The 21,747-nt window shown below is 42.0% G+C and overlaps 1 protein-coding gene across 13 annotated transcripts in view; it reads right to left on the bottom strand.

Annotated features, from left to right (window-relative positions):
• Tara (SERTA domain-containing protein 2 taranis) overlaps positions 1 to 21,747 on the bottom strand; it is an 83,990-nt gene that overhangs the window by 15,593 nt on the left and 46,650 nt on the right. For 8 of the 13 annotated variants that reach the window (XM_083108775.1, XM_083108777.1, XM_083108778.1 and 5 more), the window contains one exon: positions 10,930 to 10,968. In XM_083108775.1, the coding sequence (XP_082964901.1) occupies positions 10,930 to 10,968 (39 nt within the window). Of the gene's footprint in view, positions 1 to 4,714; positions 4,954 to 10,929; positions 10,969 to 11,862; positions 11,886 to 21,747 lie in introns of those variants that run through there. The other 5 variants (XM_083108784.1, XM_083108783.1, XM_083108785.1 and 2 more) reach the window with 3 other exon arrangements.

The following is a 21,747-nucleotide window of genomic DNA, read 5'->3' as shown; positions in this document are numbered from 1 at the left end:
AATTTTTTTAAGCACGCACACCTACTCACTTCTCAAAGATTATGATTACAAGGTGCACTAGGTGATTATAAGATACCTCTCTCTCCTCGAGAGACGATGTTGGCTTACTTTCTTCCCGCGTTATCGTCCATCTCTTCGTTTCCAATGTGATACTTTACATTGTCACTATTATCTTTATAATTTATTTTGCAATCTTTTTTTTTACTTGTGTAACATTAAATTTAAATCTACTTTCTACTGTCTAAAATTAGAAAGTCGATAAAAACATAGGATATACTTGCAATATATGTCTTTATTTTGATTAAATATAATGATAATTAAGAATTTATTTTATAGTAGCAAAAATATTAAAATAATATTTCTCTCTTTTTCTCTTTGTGTCTCTCTCTTTTCTTTCTCTCTCTCTCTTACATACAACATCTAGAAAGACGGATCTGACGCACATATCTCTCCCTTTCTCCTACTTTCTCAGTACTATGTCTTGATGTGGAAACCCATTCGTATACTGACGTTTCCCTTTCGTCATAGCTATCACGTGCGCGCTGGATCGAACGTCCCGATTTGACAAATGTCCTCGGGGACGCGACCGGAGATGGGTCCTCGGATTTTACATGAACCGCGGCCAAGGTCGAAACACTATCGTTCCAACAGATCGTCACGTTAGCGGCACCAATTTAATCTATGATATATATTTCCAAATTTATATGTATATATTATATAAAGCTTTGCTTATATCAAAATACGTCGCTGACGTATTCTCGAGGTTACGTCAAAGACGATTCTTGGCGTTCGAAGAAACCCCGTTGTCGAAATTGGTCGCTATTCTGGAGGCTGACCCAAACGACGACGAGTTTAGCGGAGTAAAGTCCACGGCAGATTAGCCACGCGCTATCGCAACGAGCGCGTGTGGATAAGATTGTACTGCGCCGCGTCGGTCGACCGGCTTCAGGCTTCAAGGACTCCGCTCTGTTCAAGGCGGTTAAGACGTTAAGACGAAATTTCTCGCCGAGACTCCCATTGCTCAATCCTGGATCGCGCGATCTATTTCATACAACAGCGGCCATTTAATGTAGCATTAATTAAATCATTAATTAATGATGAGTCAGATAATTGATAAAATTTTTTATACAAGTAGAGTGATAGAGAATGAGAAATTTGCATAAATCATCGTATTCATTTTGATGTGTGTTAAGATTATTTATATATAAAATTGTATCAGCTAATAAAAATTGTTTATCAAATTAAATTTTTTTATACAAGTGTCTTGAAATTAATACAAAATTAATTAAATTTACAAACTATTTAATTACTTGAATAATATAAATTTATATGCACATTTTTAATTAAAAATGTATTATTTTGAACAATTATTTATCTCGTCGAGAAATTTTTCAAGACTCGTAAACATCCGAAAAAAGTGGCCGGTACCGCAAATACTCGAGACACCGGCCTTTTTCGGCGATACGAGACTCGCGGTCGAAAACAGCGCGAGCGATACGTCATCGGGCGCGAAACGCGCGCGAGAGTCTGCGAAGCTTCACCCTCGAGGGACGGCGGGCACGTGTACGAATCGGCCGTCGTAGGGAGTGAGAAACACGCGGGGGGATTGTTGCGATGCGTCTCGACTGTAACTATCCAATAGGCGACGTCGACCCGCTCATTCACTCCTCCGCCACCCCCGAGGCATCCCCCGCTCGCTGCCACGCGATATATACGAAAGCGCGTAGGCGATCTCCTCTCCAGCACGTAGATACGCGCCCACCCTTACTTCGCGCGTTTGTATGTATAGACGTATGGTATATAATGCGCGTATATATGCCTCCCAACTGGTAGATACCCTACCCTATATACGAAGCGACGAAGAGAGCCTCCGCGCCAGTCGGGCCTACATTAGGGGATGAATAAAGGAAGGTCGCCGAAAACGGAGGGTCGGCTCCCCTGGTCCCCAGTGCCTCTCATTCGTCCGATTCGCGTATCCCATCTTTCCTCCTATCTACTTATGCTCGATAGACACGCATGTGCGTTCTTCGCATTTCGTGATATTTTTACAAAATCAAAATTGTATACGTTATTGACATTCGCAAAATTTTCTTCCATATGATATTAAAGGCGCGATGATGTTTAACTGTATAATTTTCTCTTTGAATATTTGTTTGAATTTTCCAATATTATATATATGGTTAAAATGTATGTATGTTTTGTGTATAGATTATTTTATTAAGACTTTGATTAAGATTGGCGAAATTTTTCTTTTGACATAATGTCACATTTAAAATGATCAAGGACACGTGGCCTTTTACATAAGCCGAACTGACAATGAGCGTCACTGATACTATCTATAGGGGCGCATGACATCTGCGGTGTCCTGAAGGGTCCTACCCCGAAAATCGGGGAACTAAGTGAGAGGGAAGGGGAGGAGAAGGGGACAAGAGGGAGGCTGAGAGAGAAAGTAGACGAGAGGGAACGAAAAACTCGAGGATGGAAAATTGAGAGACGCCGGCAAGAGGGCGAGCAGAGACGGAAAGCGGAAAAGAGAGAGACGATAAAAAGAGCGAACCAGAAATAGGGGGAAAAAGGACGTCGGGTTCTTCGAAAATAAAGCGACGACAAACGTCACCCTGGAGGTCGTTAATTGGTCCGTGCCAGTTCTACTAGTGGTAGAGTCAAAGCTTCGTGCGTATCCCCCGTAATTCGCGATGTCTCAATTTGTTTGAATGACAGTAAGGCCATAGTTTCGAGTTTCGTAGGTCGTGTGGCAAACTGTGAAATTATTATAGCGATAAACAATGAACTGTGATCACAAATTATAATATCATATAAAAGATTTATGATAATATATAATCTCGTGATTTTGCGATTTAAAAATATAGAAAAAAATTTCTTTCAAAATATATCATAATAATCTTGTAACTATTACATATTTCCTGCCATACTGGTTGTTCATTTTGAGAGGAACTCCGAATTCAGAATCGATATAAATTTATATTCGAGATTATATTTTAAGAGAGATGACACAAGTTTCGGATAAGTAGAAATAAAGCTGTGCCGAAAGTAATTCGCGTTAAGGCAAACTTCCCTTTTTCTATCGAGAATTCAAACAGCTTGATGGATGCATCCGTGCGGGCATCATCATGCGTACGCACGCACACACACGCCAATGGATGTATCTTGGCCGTGTGGGAAAGCGGAGACGCACGGCGACTGAAAAAGGGGGCCATATGTCGGGCAATGGCGGACACCCCTTGCGCGTGGGAGTACCAGTGGGGATACACATACACACACATGCACACGCCACTCTCTCTTTCCGATACATTTTTTGTCCCCCGCGCTGGATTTTTTACCGTGACGTCTTCCTGCTTACGCGCGTATGACGCGGCGCCCTCCCTCTGATCCGTCAACCCCAAACCCCCTTCTCGTTCACCCTTCGGCGTCCGTCATCTAGCGTCATGTGGAGCGCGAAGGTTTTTATTTAAAATATTTTCGATTTCAATGAAGGGAGAAACTCGCGTCGATTGACCCGTCTATGAATGGAATGGTGCGATCAGTCACGCTGAAGTTGTAAAGCAGTACATCTCGAGATATCGTGCTCAATATAACATTTATTGAATGATACGTAAAGTCTTTTATAAGTGTGTTCTTTCAGCAAGGAATTCTTTGACAAATTTGAACATTCCGTCTTATAACGGAAAAAATAATTTAATTTTTAATTAAATAAATTACGCTCTCGCAATTCAAAATTCTCCATATGAATAAAACGATATGAAATGGACTATAATATTGCAATAATAAATTAATGAAGTATGAACTTAATTTGAACGAATTTTTTCCGCTTCTTTTATCCGAGAATAATAGATCACATTGGTGAATTCTGCGGTTGCTTTGTACAAAGATGGGGTTAAAGTAGTATACTTAAAGTCCACGTTAAGGTAAAGCAAAACAAGGGAGAATAGAAAGACGAGAGAAGGGAGAATAAAGCGAGAGAGGCAACGCGCGCGCGCGTAACCTGTTTACATCTGAAGAGTGTGGGCGCGCGGGATGAAGTTTACGATGTCCGTGGGACACTTGAAGGAGAGAGAAAAGGAAAAGAACAAGTGGACAGTTCGGACGTAGCAGGTGCCGGCTGGTCAACAATGGGCACGCGTCTGGCTTGCACATTACGCGAATACTTTTCACTTGCGAGAGTGATGAATCAATACATGAATAAAAATGCATCAAATTATATCGAACATTCGGTCACATAAAGAGAAGATGAATATTATATTATATTATATTTATTAGTATTATATTTTGTTTCGCACGATCTCTTGAAATATTTAATTTTATATCGGTAAAATGTAAGAATTTATGAAACACAAAAGAGATGGCAAAAATATTTTACTGCAGATTGCAATATTGCAAACATGTAAGATTTAATTTATATATATAATTTAATTTAAGAAAGTCTGATGTGTATCGCATATTTTTCGAAAATTTGTCTTTTTTTATTAGCTTGAGCTTTCTGTTTTTAAAACACGATCGATTTACGAAGATTATTACGTCACTAATTTTATCATATTACAGCTGGTTTAATTTACATCAAAATAACGTCAAGCTATGCGATTTATTGTACAAATTAGACTCCATCTTCCATTCCGTCACGTCTGAAAGCAAAGTCTCCAAGAATTCCAAGGAAGACGCGTTCCGGAAAAATTTGTCTCGATACAACGTCTCTTACCTACTTGTGGGGCCTGGTCCGATACCTGGGCCCAGGTAGGAAATACGGATGAACGTCGTGCTTGGGTCACGTTAACCCACGATGCCGTGCTGCCTTGACAAGGGTCGGACGTAAGGGCGCATCGTGGTACGTTCCGTGAAGAGTCGACAATAAAACCCAGGGATTCTCATTTAAGCTTTCACTCGTGGGAATGCAGTAGGCGTACAACATTCCGACGAGAAGGTTGAATGGAAAATACACTACGTTACAAAAAATGCAGTATTAGAAAATTTATTGACGTATACTGTAAATGAATCATGTAAAATTCTTTAATTTTAAGTGCATTTAATTTATTGCATCTTTAGAGTTTGCAGTAATACGCTGTTTCTTACGCACACAAAAATTATTTTATAAACTTTTATAATTAACAGAAGCAATACAATGTTACTATTTGTATTTTGAACAATACGTGCTTCACATGGACAACACGTGGGTTAATGGAAATGCTCATGTGATGGCGTATGAGCAATGCTACACGTGGCCCTACGGTTGAAATATACGGAGGCTGCAGGACCAGGTCGGATTTGGATTCGGGGTAGAAAACCCTATACGCACTATTCGAAGGGAGAGAGAATGAGGGTTGGAGCCTTTTATGCCGAAGGGTCCCCGGGTAGACTACGGTCTCGGCCCTTTTTGTTCGGATCGTCGAAGCGGCAGCGGAAAAAGCTCCCTTCGAATAGGCCTGCCGCTCCTGCAAACAGGACTGTGCAGGATGATCGGTTGGCTGATTGTTTCATCGTCGACTTTGCACTTTATCACAATAATGTAACTACCAATTAGCTAATTAGATCCCTTGATATCGAATAGTTAGATAACGTTTTCATATTACGGAAATAAAATCGCTAAAATTAATCATATTAAACAAGTCATGCATATCGAAAATCTAATTTGAGAAACTTTAATGCTCAACATTATTATGCAATTGTTAATTATAACCTGGTTATTTTAATTTTCGAAATGTATTTTTGTACGATTCGATTTATAATTAAGGAAAGAAAAGAAAGAAAAGAATTAGAGTGAAGAATGGAGCGAGAAAACAAATACAAAAGAAGGAGATTCGATAAGGAAAATGACTAACAAAGATTAGAAAAAGAGAGAAAACAAAAAAAGAAGAAGGAAGATTGAAGGAAACGAGTCTCCTTCCGAGAACTACATAGAAGATCTTTGGAAATTTTCAAGCATCAACAGAGAGAAAAATTTACGAATGGTTTTCAAAAGATTTCCTTTTGATATATTAACCTTTTGTAGTTTTTAAATGTTCTTTTTCGGTAGGAGTTCGGACCTTGACCTCGAAAGAACATTTAAACAGTACAAATAACTTGCAGAGATAGAATAATAAAAGAAATATATAATAAAAATAATAAAATAAATAATAAGATAAAATTATATTAGAGAATATAAATATACTATAGAGAACACGCGCGATAAAAATAAATACTATAGAATAAATATACTATATATAAAATTATAATAAAGTTGAATAATATATTGCGAAAAAAGAACAAATTAAAGCTATTTCTATTCACTGAGAACTATTTTCGCATATTATTTTTCTTGATGTTTCAACTTTCGAATATTCGAATTTTAGACATCGCAAATCGATGAAATAATTTGATCGTTAATTCCGTTAATTATACATTATACAAACTGCTTGAATTTGCACTTTGTATGTTTTTATTTCAAATACTGTTATAAATGTTTAATCACGCAATTCGTTAATCTGAGATATTTTTAATTTCCCGATATCTATTTCCAATTCCAACAAAAATACGTGTTATATTTTAATTCGAATATATCGAAACTTCCTCGAGATTTTTTTAAGACAAATAATCCCGTGAAGGATGGAGAGATATAATGAAAATTCAATGTGAGATAATGCGTTTGTTGGAGCCAAAGACTGCGAAGACGGAACAAAGCGAGAGAGACTTTACTGTTAGACAGCTCTGGCGTTTGTGAGATGTACGCGAATAGTCATCGTACAACCGGTCGCAGCGAACGAGCGAGTCGAGCGATCGAGCCTGGCTATTCCGATCGGCAAGCCAAGCCTAGCCATCCAGCTAGCCTAGCTAAAGCACGCTAGTCAGACCAGAGCCTGCCGGGCTGGGTGTTGGTGAAAGGTGTGGCCGCATTAGCTACACGAGAAAAGGAGAATGCAATATCCTAGCCATGGTGCGCGATATTCACCGACGATGACGGTTTCGACGACAACGACGACGAAGAGCGTAATCGCTTTCATCCTGATATCCATCTTCTCTTGGTCGTCGTCGCTAGACGCAACATCGCAGCAGGTACACCGCAAGAGGTAGGGAGGAACACGGATGCGGAGACATCGGCTGAAAAGAACGTCGGCATACAGGTGGTCGACAGCGAAACGATCAGAGAGTACCGCTTAATGGGATTCAACGACCTCCGTACGCTCGTTCGGTCGGATCTAGGAGTGTCGTCCTATATCGTCCCTTGCCGATCCCGTCAAGCCGTATATTTACCCCCAATCGATCCCGCCCGCGTCGCTAATATTTGGATCGGACGAATATTAGTCGTGGAAATCAGAATTTCCCTATTTGTCGGTCCAGACAATGTATTATGTCGCTCTCGATTCAGGGCTCGGATCCCTGTTTAATGTCTAAAACAATCGATATGAATTAACGCGGATAAACAGAATGTGCTTATTTTTTTATTTGAAATTTTCAGCATTTTAATAGAATTTTTATTCAAGAATTAATTATAAGATATACCTCAGATGTCGAATAAAGATTTGCGAAAAGAAAGATAATATTCTGTTCGAATACCAAGGCACGACTCCGAATTCGTCGCGAAGAAAAAAGAAAAGAAGAGGAGGAAATGTGCGCTATAGTTCTCTGTAAATCTCGCATCGATAGATATCGTATCCGTTCCGAGAGAACGGACTCTCGCCGCAACATTATTTTCTCACTTTTCCTAAAGACGATCCGTAAGTTCGATCGCTTAGGTCGGGCCGTGAGAGTTGTGCGAGGAGTCGGCGATCAGCGAGAATTTCCGTGAAGGAAACGAGATTTTTCACGTCATAAATTCCTGCGGGAGGAGAGAGCAATGGGAGATCTTTGCCCGTAGCGGTACCGTCCTTGCCTCGAGGCGCGCTGGCCCTGAGACGCCAGTAACTGTTCCCGTATCCTGTCCCGACTATTTTCCTAGCCGAGCCGAGCCGAGTCCGCGCAACTAAGTGAACGAGGCGATCGGAATCATACGTTCAAAATAGCGCCTTTTCGTAATCGTCGAAAATGTCATTTTCTTTAAATATAAGATACAAGTAAAGGTCTGAAAATACCGGGAAAAATAAATATCAGACAGTTTTCGCCCTTATGACGCAACACGAAAATATCAGAAATATTTATATTTTAAAAAATTTAGAAATGAGAAAAAAAATATATATATATATTCTCTTTTCTCATTTTTAATATTTTTAATCTTTTAAAATACACAATAAATAATTCTGATGTTTTATATAATTGTACAACCTCGTTCATAAGGAAGATGTGACATTCGAGCCAAGTGTTCGATACTCGAATCAATGCAAACACTTGCAAGCGGATTTCATTTGAAGCCGTCCGTTCGATACGCAATGTTCGATACCGTCCGAACATTATCGAGGTATTCGCGGTGGCGATCGCACGCCGTGGCTTTGGATTTACGAGTGTCAGCCGCGGCGCTAAGACAGCGAGATATAGTGGGAGACGGCATCGAGGTCGCGGGACGCCACCGCGGGACGAAAATAAAATTTGTCTCGCCGTTGCACGAAGAGAGAATCCGTTGATCGCGCGCAGCCAAGATTTCGAGCCCCGATCCGCGATGCTTCGCTACAAAGATACGCGATAAATATAATATCGATGCTCTTTAACTTTGATCACAAACCTTCCCGAGTCCCCAAATGTTATTCCGTCATCGTGAAACTTACAAATGTACATTAGCGCGCACGTCTCTCAGAATTTCACATACAATGCATAAAAAGAAGACACTTGAAAAATGAAACTGATATTTTTTTAAAATTAATCTTTCGATTTTATAAATTCCAAAGAATTTTTTATATCAATATAGATAAAGTGTGACAAGGCCATTTGTATTAATACGCAATTTATACGCGTTTTCTGTTAAATTATTTTATATAATTGTATAATCTGCATTTTTTCTAATGCATTAATATTAAATTTATGTCAATTTAAATGAAGTTATCTAGATGCAAACATCCTTTTTCAAATTTTTCTTTGAAGAGTTTTTTTCCAAATTAATATATCAGACCATGCTTTGCCTTGATAAATTTGGCGTCCTGAATTTTTTGCAATGATTGACGGAAATTAGAACATAAATATAGAGGAATAATTAATGAGAATAAACTTTTGCTCCAAGAAATTTACTAATGTGACAAGCGTCGCATAAAAGATCGCGAATTAATAAATAATCAAACTCGACAAACGTCATTTTCACAAGAATAATAATAATAAAGCGAACGAAACTATCGCAATGAAGAGAATCTGTGACAGATCTCGTGTGTCAAGTTTACGCTCGAAATTCTACGAATAAATCGACCCATGCAAGTACGAGCTAAATAATTTTCATTTCGTAAAAAGCACCGGACAAATTTGTGCAGTTTTATCGATGCGAAAGTTTCGCGAAACGTGACAATTCGTCATCAAGATTTATATAAATTCGTCCTGTGACAAATGCGCGAGCCTCGAGAGATTCGCGCAGCGAATGGAAAAGCCCGATTGATGATTATAATACGCGCGCGCGTGCGTTAAACGAGCGGATAAAATTTCTGCCGCGACTCGTGTAGAGGCGATAAAAACCCCCTGCACACGGCCGACAAGATGGATATTAAAATTCCTGCAAAAAAATACAAACGCCGCGACTTTGCAGCTCCGCTCCTAGACTTCTTCGATACGCGACGCAGAGCGCGCTCAAGGCTATGTCGCAATGGCGCGGTAGCGTCATCGATATCGCCGTCCAGTTCAGCGGTGGAAGCTACCAGCTAGCAGCAATAGCAACAGCGACGACGGCGGCGGCGGCGGCGGCAGGCAGCGGTAAATGCGACGTGGACGATGTAGACGTCGACAAGGACCGGCTCCGCCGCTGTTACTGTTATTTTTAACTCGACGCCGACGCGCCGAGTCCGTAGTCTAAAACCGCGTCTATAACCCCCCTTCCCCTCCTCCTCCTCCTCCTCATCTTCATCGCGGTCTTCCTTCTACTCTTCGGCTTCTTCTTTCTCCTTCTCTTCTTCTTCTTAGCCGAGACGATGGAAGGGTTCGCCAGGCGCGCATATTTCGGAGAGAGCCTATTTTCAAAGTGACTTTCTATTTTCAAAGTCACAGGACGTTGTCGGACGCCGATCGAGGCCTCCCGAAGACGCCAAGCTTAAAGAACGGGAGCTCGTATCACAACGGGAGTTGTTACTTAATTAAAGCTCGCTTTTCCAAAAATGTACGCTCCATATTTGTTATTCAAGATAGTCTACCTCTCGAGAATAAAATATTTTATCGCTGTATAATGCAGCGTTTCGAATATTCGTTGTTTAAAAATAATTTAACGTATTTATTTGATTAATTTAGCGATATTATTATTTAGCTATCGCGATCGATAGACATTAGATTTTGAATTATTGAGAATATATATACATGTTTCGTATATTAAACCTGGTCTTAATTTACCTTGTGGGATTCTCGTAATTAATCTATCGAGTAATCGCGATCGGTTTGACAATGTCTACGGTCAGAGTTATCGTTCGCAATGTGAAGCCACACGAGATTATTCGCGCAATGGATGGACAAGTCCTTCCAAATTACGTTTTATATTATAGAGAGAAATTATATAAAAACGTATCGTAATAAATTTTGGAAAATTTACTAGAAATCAACCTGTCTAATGTATTTTTGTTTTTGTTCATTAGCGTTCCATTTGCCGTACATATTCAGCGCGCTATCAGCTGTGTCACGCGTGACACAAAAGATAATAGACATAGGTTTTTTATTAGAATGTGTGTCCCAAATCTCTACATTTCCTATGTCACTGCGAATTCTTTTCTATTTTATTCCCACACAAAAGTGTTTATAGATATAAAAATTCCAAAATATAAAACTCGAAGGTTTATTAAACGAAAAGTATTACGAGTATATATGAGTATTTGCATTGTGAAATTAGCTTACCTTTAGGCCCAAAACATCTTCCCTTTCATTGGTTTTATGCTGAAAACAGAAAAAAACAAGGATTTTATAAATCTATACTTATTGTGATATATTTAAATTAGAATTTATACATATATTATTATAATATATAAAAGAATTTGCATATTATTAGATATCGTGTGAGAAAGATTCTCTATATTAAAGTGGTATTTTCGCCGTGAAAATAAGCAAAATATAATTCAAATCTAAATGATGACGAGGTACTAAGAGATACGGAGATAACGATTCATCTTTAGCGTGGAAAATGCATGGTAAATGCAACGGATGCGTTTACCGCTTTCTCCGCGAATGCGGTCGGTGTTATTTCTATTGTTTACGAGAGCGCGCGAGGCAACATTTTCGAGAAATTCTCCAAATTCTCGGAAATAAATAAATAAATTTTCGCTAAAATACAGAAGCGAGCGCGAGATTCGTCGCGTTCAGCGTAAAGTTGATGACGATCGATAACGCTCGTCAAATGTACGGCCGATAGCAAGCGATAGCTAGACCACGGACGCGGACGCAAAACGGCAAAGACAAAGTGTAATAGCGAGAAACCGTGGACCGTGTGCCGTGTCGCGGGAAAATCCGTTTGAAGAGCCAGTTTTCCCGCCAGTCGAATCAGCAACGTCGCGCGGCGAGAGGCGGCGAGGAGCGTCGAGAGAAAGAACGAGTCGGTACTGCTAGGCGCGAGGCGTCGGGGTGGAGGACGGCGAGGGAGGGAAAGGAACGAGCTTCAAGGAGAGACGGAGACGGGCGAAGAAAAAGAAAAAGGGAGAGCGAGAGAGAGAGAGGGGACGAGAGAGAGAGAGAACCTCGAAACGTGACAACGCCGCGCTAATGCGTTGTAGACTCGGTTCCGTGCTGATACCCACGCTCCGAGGCCTCGCCTCGCCTCGTTTCGTCTCGTCTCACCTCGTCTCGCCACGCCTCGGCTCAGCTCAGCTCGGCTCGCTTCAGCTCGTCTCGCCTCACCTCGCCTCGGCGGGAAGTCGCCGCGTTGCCTCGACGTAGAACGAAATACTTCTACCGGTGGACTTTCTACTCGCAGGAACAGAGGCGTCCGTGCGACCAGGTTTCACGATACACAGGGTGGATTCGCGCGTCTTAATCCGTCAGCGATATACGCCGGGCACGATATACTCCAACAATGTAAAATTCTAATTTACGATACAGCTCGAAAACGAGACGCCGTTAATGTCGGCGACTAATGCCCGAGCGAGCGAATTGAGAGATAGATTTATAGGAAACGAGGATTTTAGATTGTTTTAAAAAGTTTTAAAAAAAAGTCCCTCTCTTTTGGAACAATTTTCCAACTTTAGCACGCTCAGGAGTCAAGCGTCAGTCCCAATTACAATCGTGACGCTCTATTGAACGAGACAGCGCGATATAAAATATTAAAGCGTATAACAAGACTCCTCGTACATAATATATACATATATACAATATTTTATAATATATATATATATATATATATATAGTATTATATACATGTACATAAATGCATCTGGCAGTAGTACATTATGTATACGTGATGGCGCATCGCGCGTTTTGGCTTCCGACCAAATATACGCTCGATCGATCGCACCTACCGATCCGTAGCGAGCTCGCCGCCGCTCGCGAGAGAGCTAACGCGGACAGCACGGACGGATATACGGGGGCTTTCGAAAACGCTGCGTTCGATCGCCGCGCGTCGTTTTATACGTGGGCTAGTGCCGCGGCCGCGGCCGAGAGAATCGAGTACGGTGCGCGCGCGCGCCGATCGAATTTTGCAGTTCGCCAGGACGCGCATGTCCGGCGCGGCACGACACGGCGGTCTATACGTAGAAAATATTCGCGGTTGAAATTCGAAAGGTAGCTCTAGCTCGAGCGTCGCTCGGTTTCTTCGACCGACAACGTCGGTCGGAGCAACTTTCTAGTTTAGCTGACGTGCGTATGGCGAGAAGATTGTGTATGTATGTGTGTGTGTGTGTGTGTGTGTGCGTGCGCTCGTACGCACTACGGTCGCGTGCGACTGTGTGCGTGCATGCGGGCACACATATGTGCGAGCGCCTGTCTCTTTCTCCTTCTTTCTTTCTTTTTCTCTTCTTCCTCTTCTCTCGCTCTCTCCTATCTCCCTCTCGTTCCCTCTCGGTATCTCCTTCTCTCGTTCTTTCAGTCTGCCCTTCTCCGACGGTCATGTGGAGGAAAACTGGTTTCAAGAGAATAGAGCAACTGCGCCTTACCAGCAACAGCCACGAGGAGAACGAAAGCTCCGACACCCTCGCGCATGAGAGTTTAACGTCGTATCTACATATATATATATTACATATGAGCCGTTTGACAGGATGGAAGTACAAATTTTACTTTGATGCATTTGTAAAGATAATTATGTTAACATGATAGAAATTCTGGGAAATATGATGAGACTGATGAATATTTTAAAACTATAATAATCATAACTTTTTCGCCTCTATAAATTTTTCCATTGTATTATATTCATCCATCTATAACGAAATTTACAACCAATATTGATATCATAGATTCCATAGAATTAAAATACTTTGTTATTAAAATTATATTAATATGTAAAATCCTAAAAGTTGAATCGAAATAAAAAACAAAATCTATCAAATGTCATTTAACTGAAAATCATTTAAAGTTTCGACATCCCAGCATTTTTAATTCCAGTTGCCGTCATAATCAAAGGGCGACTGTACGTCTCGAATATTTCTGTGAATATCCGGATCGCTTGGGAGGATTTATCGGGAGATGACTTTCTCGTGGACCGACTTCAGGCTCCTCATTTACTCGGGCGTAGTTCGAGATACCGTGTGCGAGAGAAATGTCGATAATATTCTCCGGCGTGCGCAGCGCGTTATGTAAAATGCGAGTTTTGTAACGCGACCAAGGAACAAAGTTTTCACAATTACGACACCAAAACGAATTTAACGCGGACGCTGGATAAACCAAGACCCAGTCCGCTTCCCATATTTTGTCGTTTATTACTATAAGATGAATATATTATCAATTATATATTGATCGGAATTATCTTTCAAAGTATATATTCATCAAATATACATCCATTTCGAGATCATCGTGTCTTGCGAGTAGACGCTCTTGTCAAGAATTGTCATCGCGGTTGAGGGCGCGGATCGAATTAAAAAAGCACGCGTGAATGATGGTCTTGGAATCTTGAACGTAGAAACGCTGCTTTATCGATGGAGTCTCGTTACAGGTAGCAGTCATCTAATCTCGTAATTTCGTCTGGTCTTTTTTTCCCCGAGCACTCGTTTCTCCTCTGTCTCTATCTCGCTCTCCGCGCTCATTCCCTCCCTCTACATCTCCTACTTACTCGATGTCTCTTATACTATATGCCCGCGTATGTATGCACGTCAGTGTACGTACGTGTGTGTGTGTGTGTGTGTACGTATAAAATATATTTATATATATACATATATAAAATATATACGTATATAGCGACAAAGCTCCCTCCGCAATATACGTATCCTCGTCTGACTTCGGGATAGTTTTACCCTCGCAAGTGGGCAACGGGTTGATTGCACTGGCGGCTCCGCATTTGCCGGCTATCTTCCTCTAGCGCGTGCCCTCTCGTTCTCCATCCTGCTCTCGCTCGCTCCGTTCATCACCCACTCCCCTCTCGATATCGCGCTGCCGCTTCTCTCGCTCCCACCCACCGTCGAGCCCTATGTCGCTCGCTCGTTCTTGCTCTCCCTCTCTCTCTCTTTCCCTCAATTACTCCTTTCTCTCTCTCGCTCTCCCATTCTCTCTGCCGTTCTCGTCCTCTCCCGCTTCCACCGACTCGCTCCTCGTCTCTCTCCTCTACCCTCTTTCTTTCTCTCGCGCTTCGTCCTTTTTCTCTGTCGGTCGTCCTTTCGGTCCCTCTATTTCTGTCACCGTCTCCCTCTCCGCTCCCCCCCTCGTCCCTCCGCCGCATTTCTCGTTCCCTCGTTCTCTCGCGCTGCCTGACGAGCGAGCGAAGGGATGGAGAACGAATAGGGGTTTCCGTGGTAACGCCCCATGCACGAGTAATGCCTTCCCTCCTTGTCCGACTACGCGCTCGATGTCCTTCTCCCGCCGCCGCGCTTCCCCGTTCACCGATCCACCGTCGTCGTTCGCCAGCAGCGAACATTGCGCGCACACCGCGTTGTTCCCCCTTACCGCTCGCCGCCCCTCACCGTTCTCCCGCTCGCCCACGCTCCCCACTACAACGCGCTTCTGCGTACAGGCTGCTTCATACGCTATCGTCGAAAGCTTTTGCCGAGAATGAACGAGCGAGCGAGCGAACAAAATTCTCCTCCTCTCTTTTTCTTTCTCTGTGCGAATCGAAATTACGCGATCACGACGAAAAGCGTCGGTCCGAAAACTCGCGGCTCATCTGACTCGAATGTAAATCATCTTCCCTCGTGAAAATGACCGAACGTGATGAAAGACTCGTCTAACGTTCCGTCCATCGTGCACTCGAGATTTACATTGATAAAAAATTTGCGGTCGTGCTGGAAATTCGAAATTTCCGCAGATTTATTAATCTATGTGTTACCAAGCATGCGACCGGTCGTTGAAATTATTCGAGAGGAAAGCGGGGATATTTTCTGAATCGGACCGTAGAACGCTCCGCGCCCAGTTTCCATCCGACGTATAGATTTTCTTCGTCTGGTTGGAGCCGAGGAGGAGTACAGTTAGGAGAAGTTTAGTCTTATGGTTTTTTGAAAAATGCACTTTTTTGAAATTGCCGTAGCGAGGAGATAGGTCGACGAGAGACTATACGGAGGCGTGGAGAGATAGGAGAAGGGGGTAGTTGGGGATGGTAGGAGGAGGGGAGGGTGGGGAGGTGCGCAATGGTAAATGCGCAGGTGTATGGGAAAAGTCGCTTACGCCCGTAGTAGAACCGGGGCAAAACGAATCCCGTTGAAGAGCAGCTATGGAAAATTTGCAAATTCGTGCTGGCGCGATGATGAACGTCTAGCTAGTGAAAATAATTTCGCGCTGCTCTCAAAAACATGAAAAAAGAGAAAAGCACCCTTATTATACGCGAAAAGCAACTAGCTTCGAAATACTCCGTGCTTCAGCCACAGTCGGTTTAAGGATACATTAAACCTGACCTTTTATATCAGCATTGCACGGGTTTTCCTTTTCCTTTTTTTTTTTTGAAATTTTAATGAACTTTGCTAACATGTTTTCCCTAAACGTATAAGTGCAAAGGTAGCCCGTGTCCCACTTTGGTAGTTATTTTAAGGGAATGTTAGAAATAAATTCCGTATCATCACCGTTAGTGTAATAATACGTTCAAAGTTCTACTATGATATAGCATCCAGAATTTAATCAACATTATTGAACGCCATTTCGTTTAATATACAAGCACAAAGATGAACTTTACTTTACTCGTTAACATCTAAAATATTCTGCATTGAACAACATTATTGCGACAAAAAACGTGCATTTTAAAAATAAAATGTCCTATAATTTTATCGTCAATGCTATAGAAATACATACATAATATAAGATGATCGAGAAAGACATTTTTAATGTTGCTTAATATTAATATTCATTGAACTTTCATACTAAAAAAAATGAATTCTTTATTAGTCTACGGTGTCTATATGAATATATATTTGGCACATCTGTTGGATCAAACGATTGATATTGAAATTTAAAATATCGAATATTAAAAATCATCGAAAATATCACTCTATTGGTAGTTAATCTTTAAAACTATTAGATAATCACGTACACTTGATCAGTATCTTTCTATTTTCCCTCCCTCTCGGAAATTTTTAGACGAGAAAGATCGGTGATCAGTCCTCATCCAGAGGACACGCGGTTATCCAACGGATAATTATTATTACTGGTTCGAGATTCGTGTTGGCAATTAGAGACGGCCACCTCTAGTCTACCGCGGAGACCAACAACAGTAAGCGCCATTAAGCAAATAACCGCGGGATTGTTACTCGTTAGTTGGCAGTTTCAGCCGACCGGAGGCGTTCTCTCTCTCTCTCTCTCCCTTTCTCTCTTTCTCTTCGCGTAACCCCCTTCGTGGCTATTCTATCGTTGACTCCTTGCATTTCCCGACACTTACCCCCTGTTTAATTCACTCTCTTTCTCTCTGTCACTCACTACACATCTTTTGTCACCTCCACCTTACATCTATTACTTTTCACTTCACCCTAATGCGCAAACGGGAGAATTGATAACGTATTTTCCGTCGACGTGTTGAGGAAAAAAAACGAGTTTCGAGTAACTAGTTATATGACACGCTCGTGAATGCGGATCGCGAGCTTATTCTCGTGGTTACATTTCCATGTTCTTCGGCTCGGTGCGCACTCGAGAGTTTTGTCCCTCGGGAGAGCGACAGTTACGAGTTAGTAGACACATGAATGCGAATAATTATTGATGGGTATTCGGTCAAGAGAACTTTATTCTCCAAGAGAACTTTTAATAGTGAATGTTGCCGATGAACGCGCACTTGACACATCCGAGTCGGTAGATGTCCCTTTGCGAGTTATACTTTCCGAGATTCAACTTTCAATAACAAGTTTTAGAGTCTAAGATGTCTATTAATGAATATATTGAAAATTTTATTCTTCAAGGAATATTGCAAGAGTCATGAATAAGCGCTAAAAAAAGGTCCTTTTTTCCAAGAGTTCCTACGCGGAGCAAAATTTTCGAGTGTGCACCTTAATTAAGGAAGCCCCAGTTTCGAAGAATTACTTTCTTTCCGCTATAGTTCCCTCGAATTAATTCATATTTATCGCCAAGAACATTGTCGAAGCAAATTATTGTGGATCGTATTAAACGATGGGTCAAGTCTGAATCAATGAATGAGCGGAGGTTTTGTCAGGCGGTGGCGTACCACTTGCTCAAATATATGATTATCATATATCTATATGATTATTAGCTTGATGAAGAAGGCGCTGCGTCTTCGTTTTACGAAAAGCTGAAACGTTGAAAATACTTTTCTTTTCCTCTCGAAACATTTCAATTTTTCGTCGTGTTTAAAATCGAATTAATGCAATCACGAAAAATATATTCAACTATTAAAAACATCACTATATATCAACGAAATATTTGTATGACATGAATTAAATATATATACTTTTAATAGCTTAAAATATAAATATACAACAATTGTGACTTTAAGCCTCGACTATTGTGATAAATTTCTGTTCACTTTCGGTGTAGACAGTTTGTAAAATATTGGAAAAATGATTCGTGATCCTATTTTTTATTATAAGTTCAACGAGCAATCAAGAAGAATCGGTACCGTACATTAATTACTATCTAAAATTAAGAATGGGATTATTATCGCAGAGAGTAAACATTAAAAAATTGAGATTTACGTTAATTAAAATGTAATGAAAAAAAAAAAAAAATTCGTAGCGTTCATTCGTAGCGTCTTACGTTAGCGAGGCCACGATGGTTAAAGGATTAAAAAGTTAACGCGTTGCGATACATTCCATTAATATCTACCACGCTAACGATCACTCGTATTATTTTATTCATATTTCTGTTATCTATCGTTTGCGAAACGTTTGCCTTTTTTTAGAATCTAAGAATGGAAAGCATCGCTAAATAATTACGTCCTCGATTTGTCATTCGAGTTTACGTCCGTTCGATGACCGAGCGAAATGAAAATGCCGCTAAATGAAAATTGACGTAACACGCGCGCGACAAAGTCGCTGGCGAAACGAAGGGAAGGGAAGGGAAGAGAAGAGAAGAGAAGCGAAGCGGCCGATCGTCTGTCTCTCCGAAAGGCGCGCGCGTTACGTGTCGCTGTTCAGAAAGAGCCCCGAAATTCGGCGGGGCGTCGGTAATGGCATAAACTGTATACCTCGTGTTCAGCGACTTCTCTCGCGCGCGCGATATATCCAGCTCATTCTGAGATACAGTTGTGTACGAGTGCCGCCGGTATACGAGCGCGGGTGCGGGCGCGCGCGTATATACCCCACGTCCATGTACGTGGAGATGTACATAACGATACGTACCTATATACGCGCCATAGTTTAGCGCGGTGTGTATAAGGGTTAGGGGCGTGGTGGTGACGGTAGTGGTAGTAGTGCCGCTGTGGCGGTGCGGAGGTGAAGCGGGGAAGGGAGGATGAGATGAAGCGAGGCGGCCGGGGGATGGTGGCGGAAAAGAAGAGGGAAACGGGGGGAGGAAGAGCGAGGGGGTGGCGGTAGGTAGGTAGGTGACACGGGGGAATGACGAGGCTGAGGGTGGTGGATAGGGTGGCTCGGGGGATGGGTGGCCGTTCGATAGCGGGCGCACGTGGCCGCGCTTCTCGGAGCCGCCGTCGTGGCGCCAACGTCCTATTAACCCTCCACCCGATTCGCGCGCGCGCGCGCGCGCAACACACACACGCTCGCGTGACAGATACGCGCGCACCACCCGCGCCCGCCGAGCGGCGCCCACCGATACGCCCTACCACCGCCACCGCATGGCCGCAGGACCACCATCGGTCGAGAATTTCCAGCGTCGATTCGCGCAGGCGCCTAACTTACTTAAAGGACACTGACTCCTCCGCGCCGTAGCGCCCTGATGGGATCCTCTCTCTTTCTTTCCCTTTTTTTAGCCTCTCGCTCCGTCTCCCTCTTTCCCGCGCTTCTCTATCTCTCGCGCGCTCCACCTCGATACTTTTCGGAGGAGGTCGTTGAAAATAACGGCTCGCGCGCGCGCGCGAGGGAAAGAGAGAGAGAGAGAGAGAGAGAGAGAGAGAGAGAGAGAGAGAGAGAGAAAGAGAGGCGATATATTAAAACTTCGCTGGTCTGCGCGTAATCAATTTTCGTTAGCGCGAATATCTAAAATCCATGGGTACTCATGTACTCGGACAATAGACAAGTGCGATCGAGATTCTTTATTGCGGAATATATTTTCGAGATTCGATGAAACTTTATTACGTACGAATATCGTAATATAAAATAATGTAGCGGCGATATAGGATCGCTCTTCATCCCTTTCCGCACGATAGTATTTTGATGATGATAAAAACGTCGAATGTACACGAGACCCCTCTGTCATTATTAATAACGTACTTGAAATTTCTAAAGGATATTTTATGTGCGGAGGGAGTTTGAATATTTGTAAATTAGTGTACACCCTCTATACTATAATAATTTCAATGATTATCTCTATCGATGGCCGTACCAAGTTCGGCGATACCATCTTCTTGAGCAACGAACGGTGCTAGATAAATGGTCGCGATCGGATTATCCGCGATCACGAGGTAGCGCGCACGCAATTGAATCGTCATTGCGACCCAAGAATAAAAAAAAGGGCAGGTAAAACGACGCTGAATAATAACACGACGACGAATAGTCGATTAATCTAAACTGTCCTTCATCGTACTGTCAATATCTTGTGACGAAATTTGTGTAAAAGAAAATTTGATTCCACACGTAAAAAGAGACGGAGAGATTTGCATCTTTTAAATTATTTTTTTACTACCTAATAATTTATTATCTCGTTAAAATATCTCATAATATTAATATCTGTCGAAAAATATATATAAAAGGTACGATTACATATCGTTTTTGATTAAAATAATACCCCTATGGAAAAATAGTATCCCCTTCTCTCCCCCTGTCGATTAGGTTCACAAATTTAAATATCTTAGAGACAAGTTTTAATCCGCCAAAACATGCCGTTTACATTCGCTGTAGACGACGTTACACGTTGACGTTGAATCGTGTTTACCGAATGACGCATCTCTAAAATAAGCCGGGACTACGTAACAGAAAAGAAGCGCGCGATCTACACCGAGCCTCGCGGATACACATACGCGGCGCACATATAAAATTTATCCCGCGTAATATAATATATCTCGGCGCAAATCAATATAATTCAGGCAAGCAAAACTGCAAGATTTGTTGCACATATAATTGGGAACAATTTCTCGGAAGAATTAAAAAATTAGATGAAACGTCAAAAAGCTCGATGAAAAGCAACGAATAAGATGGACGCTCGAATTTCCAGGATTTCTCGAGAGAGAGAAAACTTTTATTTTTATTATTTTACTCATTCTAAGCAGTTGTGTAGGGGGAAATTTACATATTTTCAAGTTTATCGTAAAAAATTAATAAAATCAATCCGAGATGCGAGCGTCATTTTCATAATCGAATCCTCTTGGAGACGAAATGAAGAAAATTGCTGGATTTCGAGAGCGGGGAAAATAACGTTCGAGCGGGGAACGGTGATCTCGGTTGCGATCGACGAGCGGCAGCGACCTAGCCTTGCGATATACCAAGCTCTCCCGCAGGATCAATGCGGACTATCAACCCTCGGCGCTATCGAGCGAGCGAACGAGCCGCGACAGTAACGACGTAGCGCGTCGATCGCCGGCTACGTCGAGTGAACCTCGTTCACGACGGAGCCCCGTGAGCGTCACGAGAAATCGCGCGGTCGTTCGCGTCGCGAGCACTGCGCCGCGATGTTAGACACAATGTTGCCAAACGTTAACGTCGACTACTGCTGCAGGCGGTCGATGAATGCGAAATGTAGAGAAAACCCGGTGACATTAAAAAGAAAACGAAAAGAAGATTGACAAAACGGTCAATTTGCAATAAATATATGTCCCCCTCCCGCCCCCGTAATTTTATATATTTTATATACGCGCAAAATTATTTTCGATTCAAACGTAGTCTCTACATCGTGAATATTTACTCGCGCCGAAGAAACGAACGATTGCGTAACCGTCTGCTACGTACTTGACTGAAATCTCCCCCGCGTCGAGATATTGCTTTCCGTATCGTCATCTTACCGAGCGTTACGTCGACTCGCCGCGCAATAATTTAATATTATCGAAGC

This window comes from Camponotus vicinus, unplaced genomic scaffold (genome assembly GCF_025532165.1).
Source record: "Camponotus vicinus isolate PSW18456_S1 unplaced genomic scaffold, iyCamVici1.0 SCAF_9, whole genome shotgun sequence".
NCBI classification, from domain to species: domain Eukaryota; kingdom Metazoa; phylum Arthropoda; class Insecta; order Hymenoptera; family Formicidae; genus Camponotus; species Camponotus vicinus.
The sequence above is the reverse complement of the archived record's forward strand: the minus strand, read 5'-3'. Positions and strand labels throughout refer to the sequence as shown.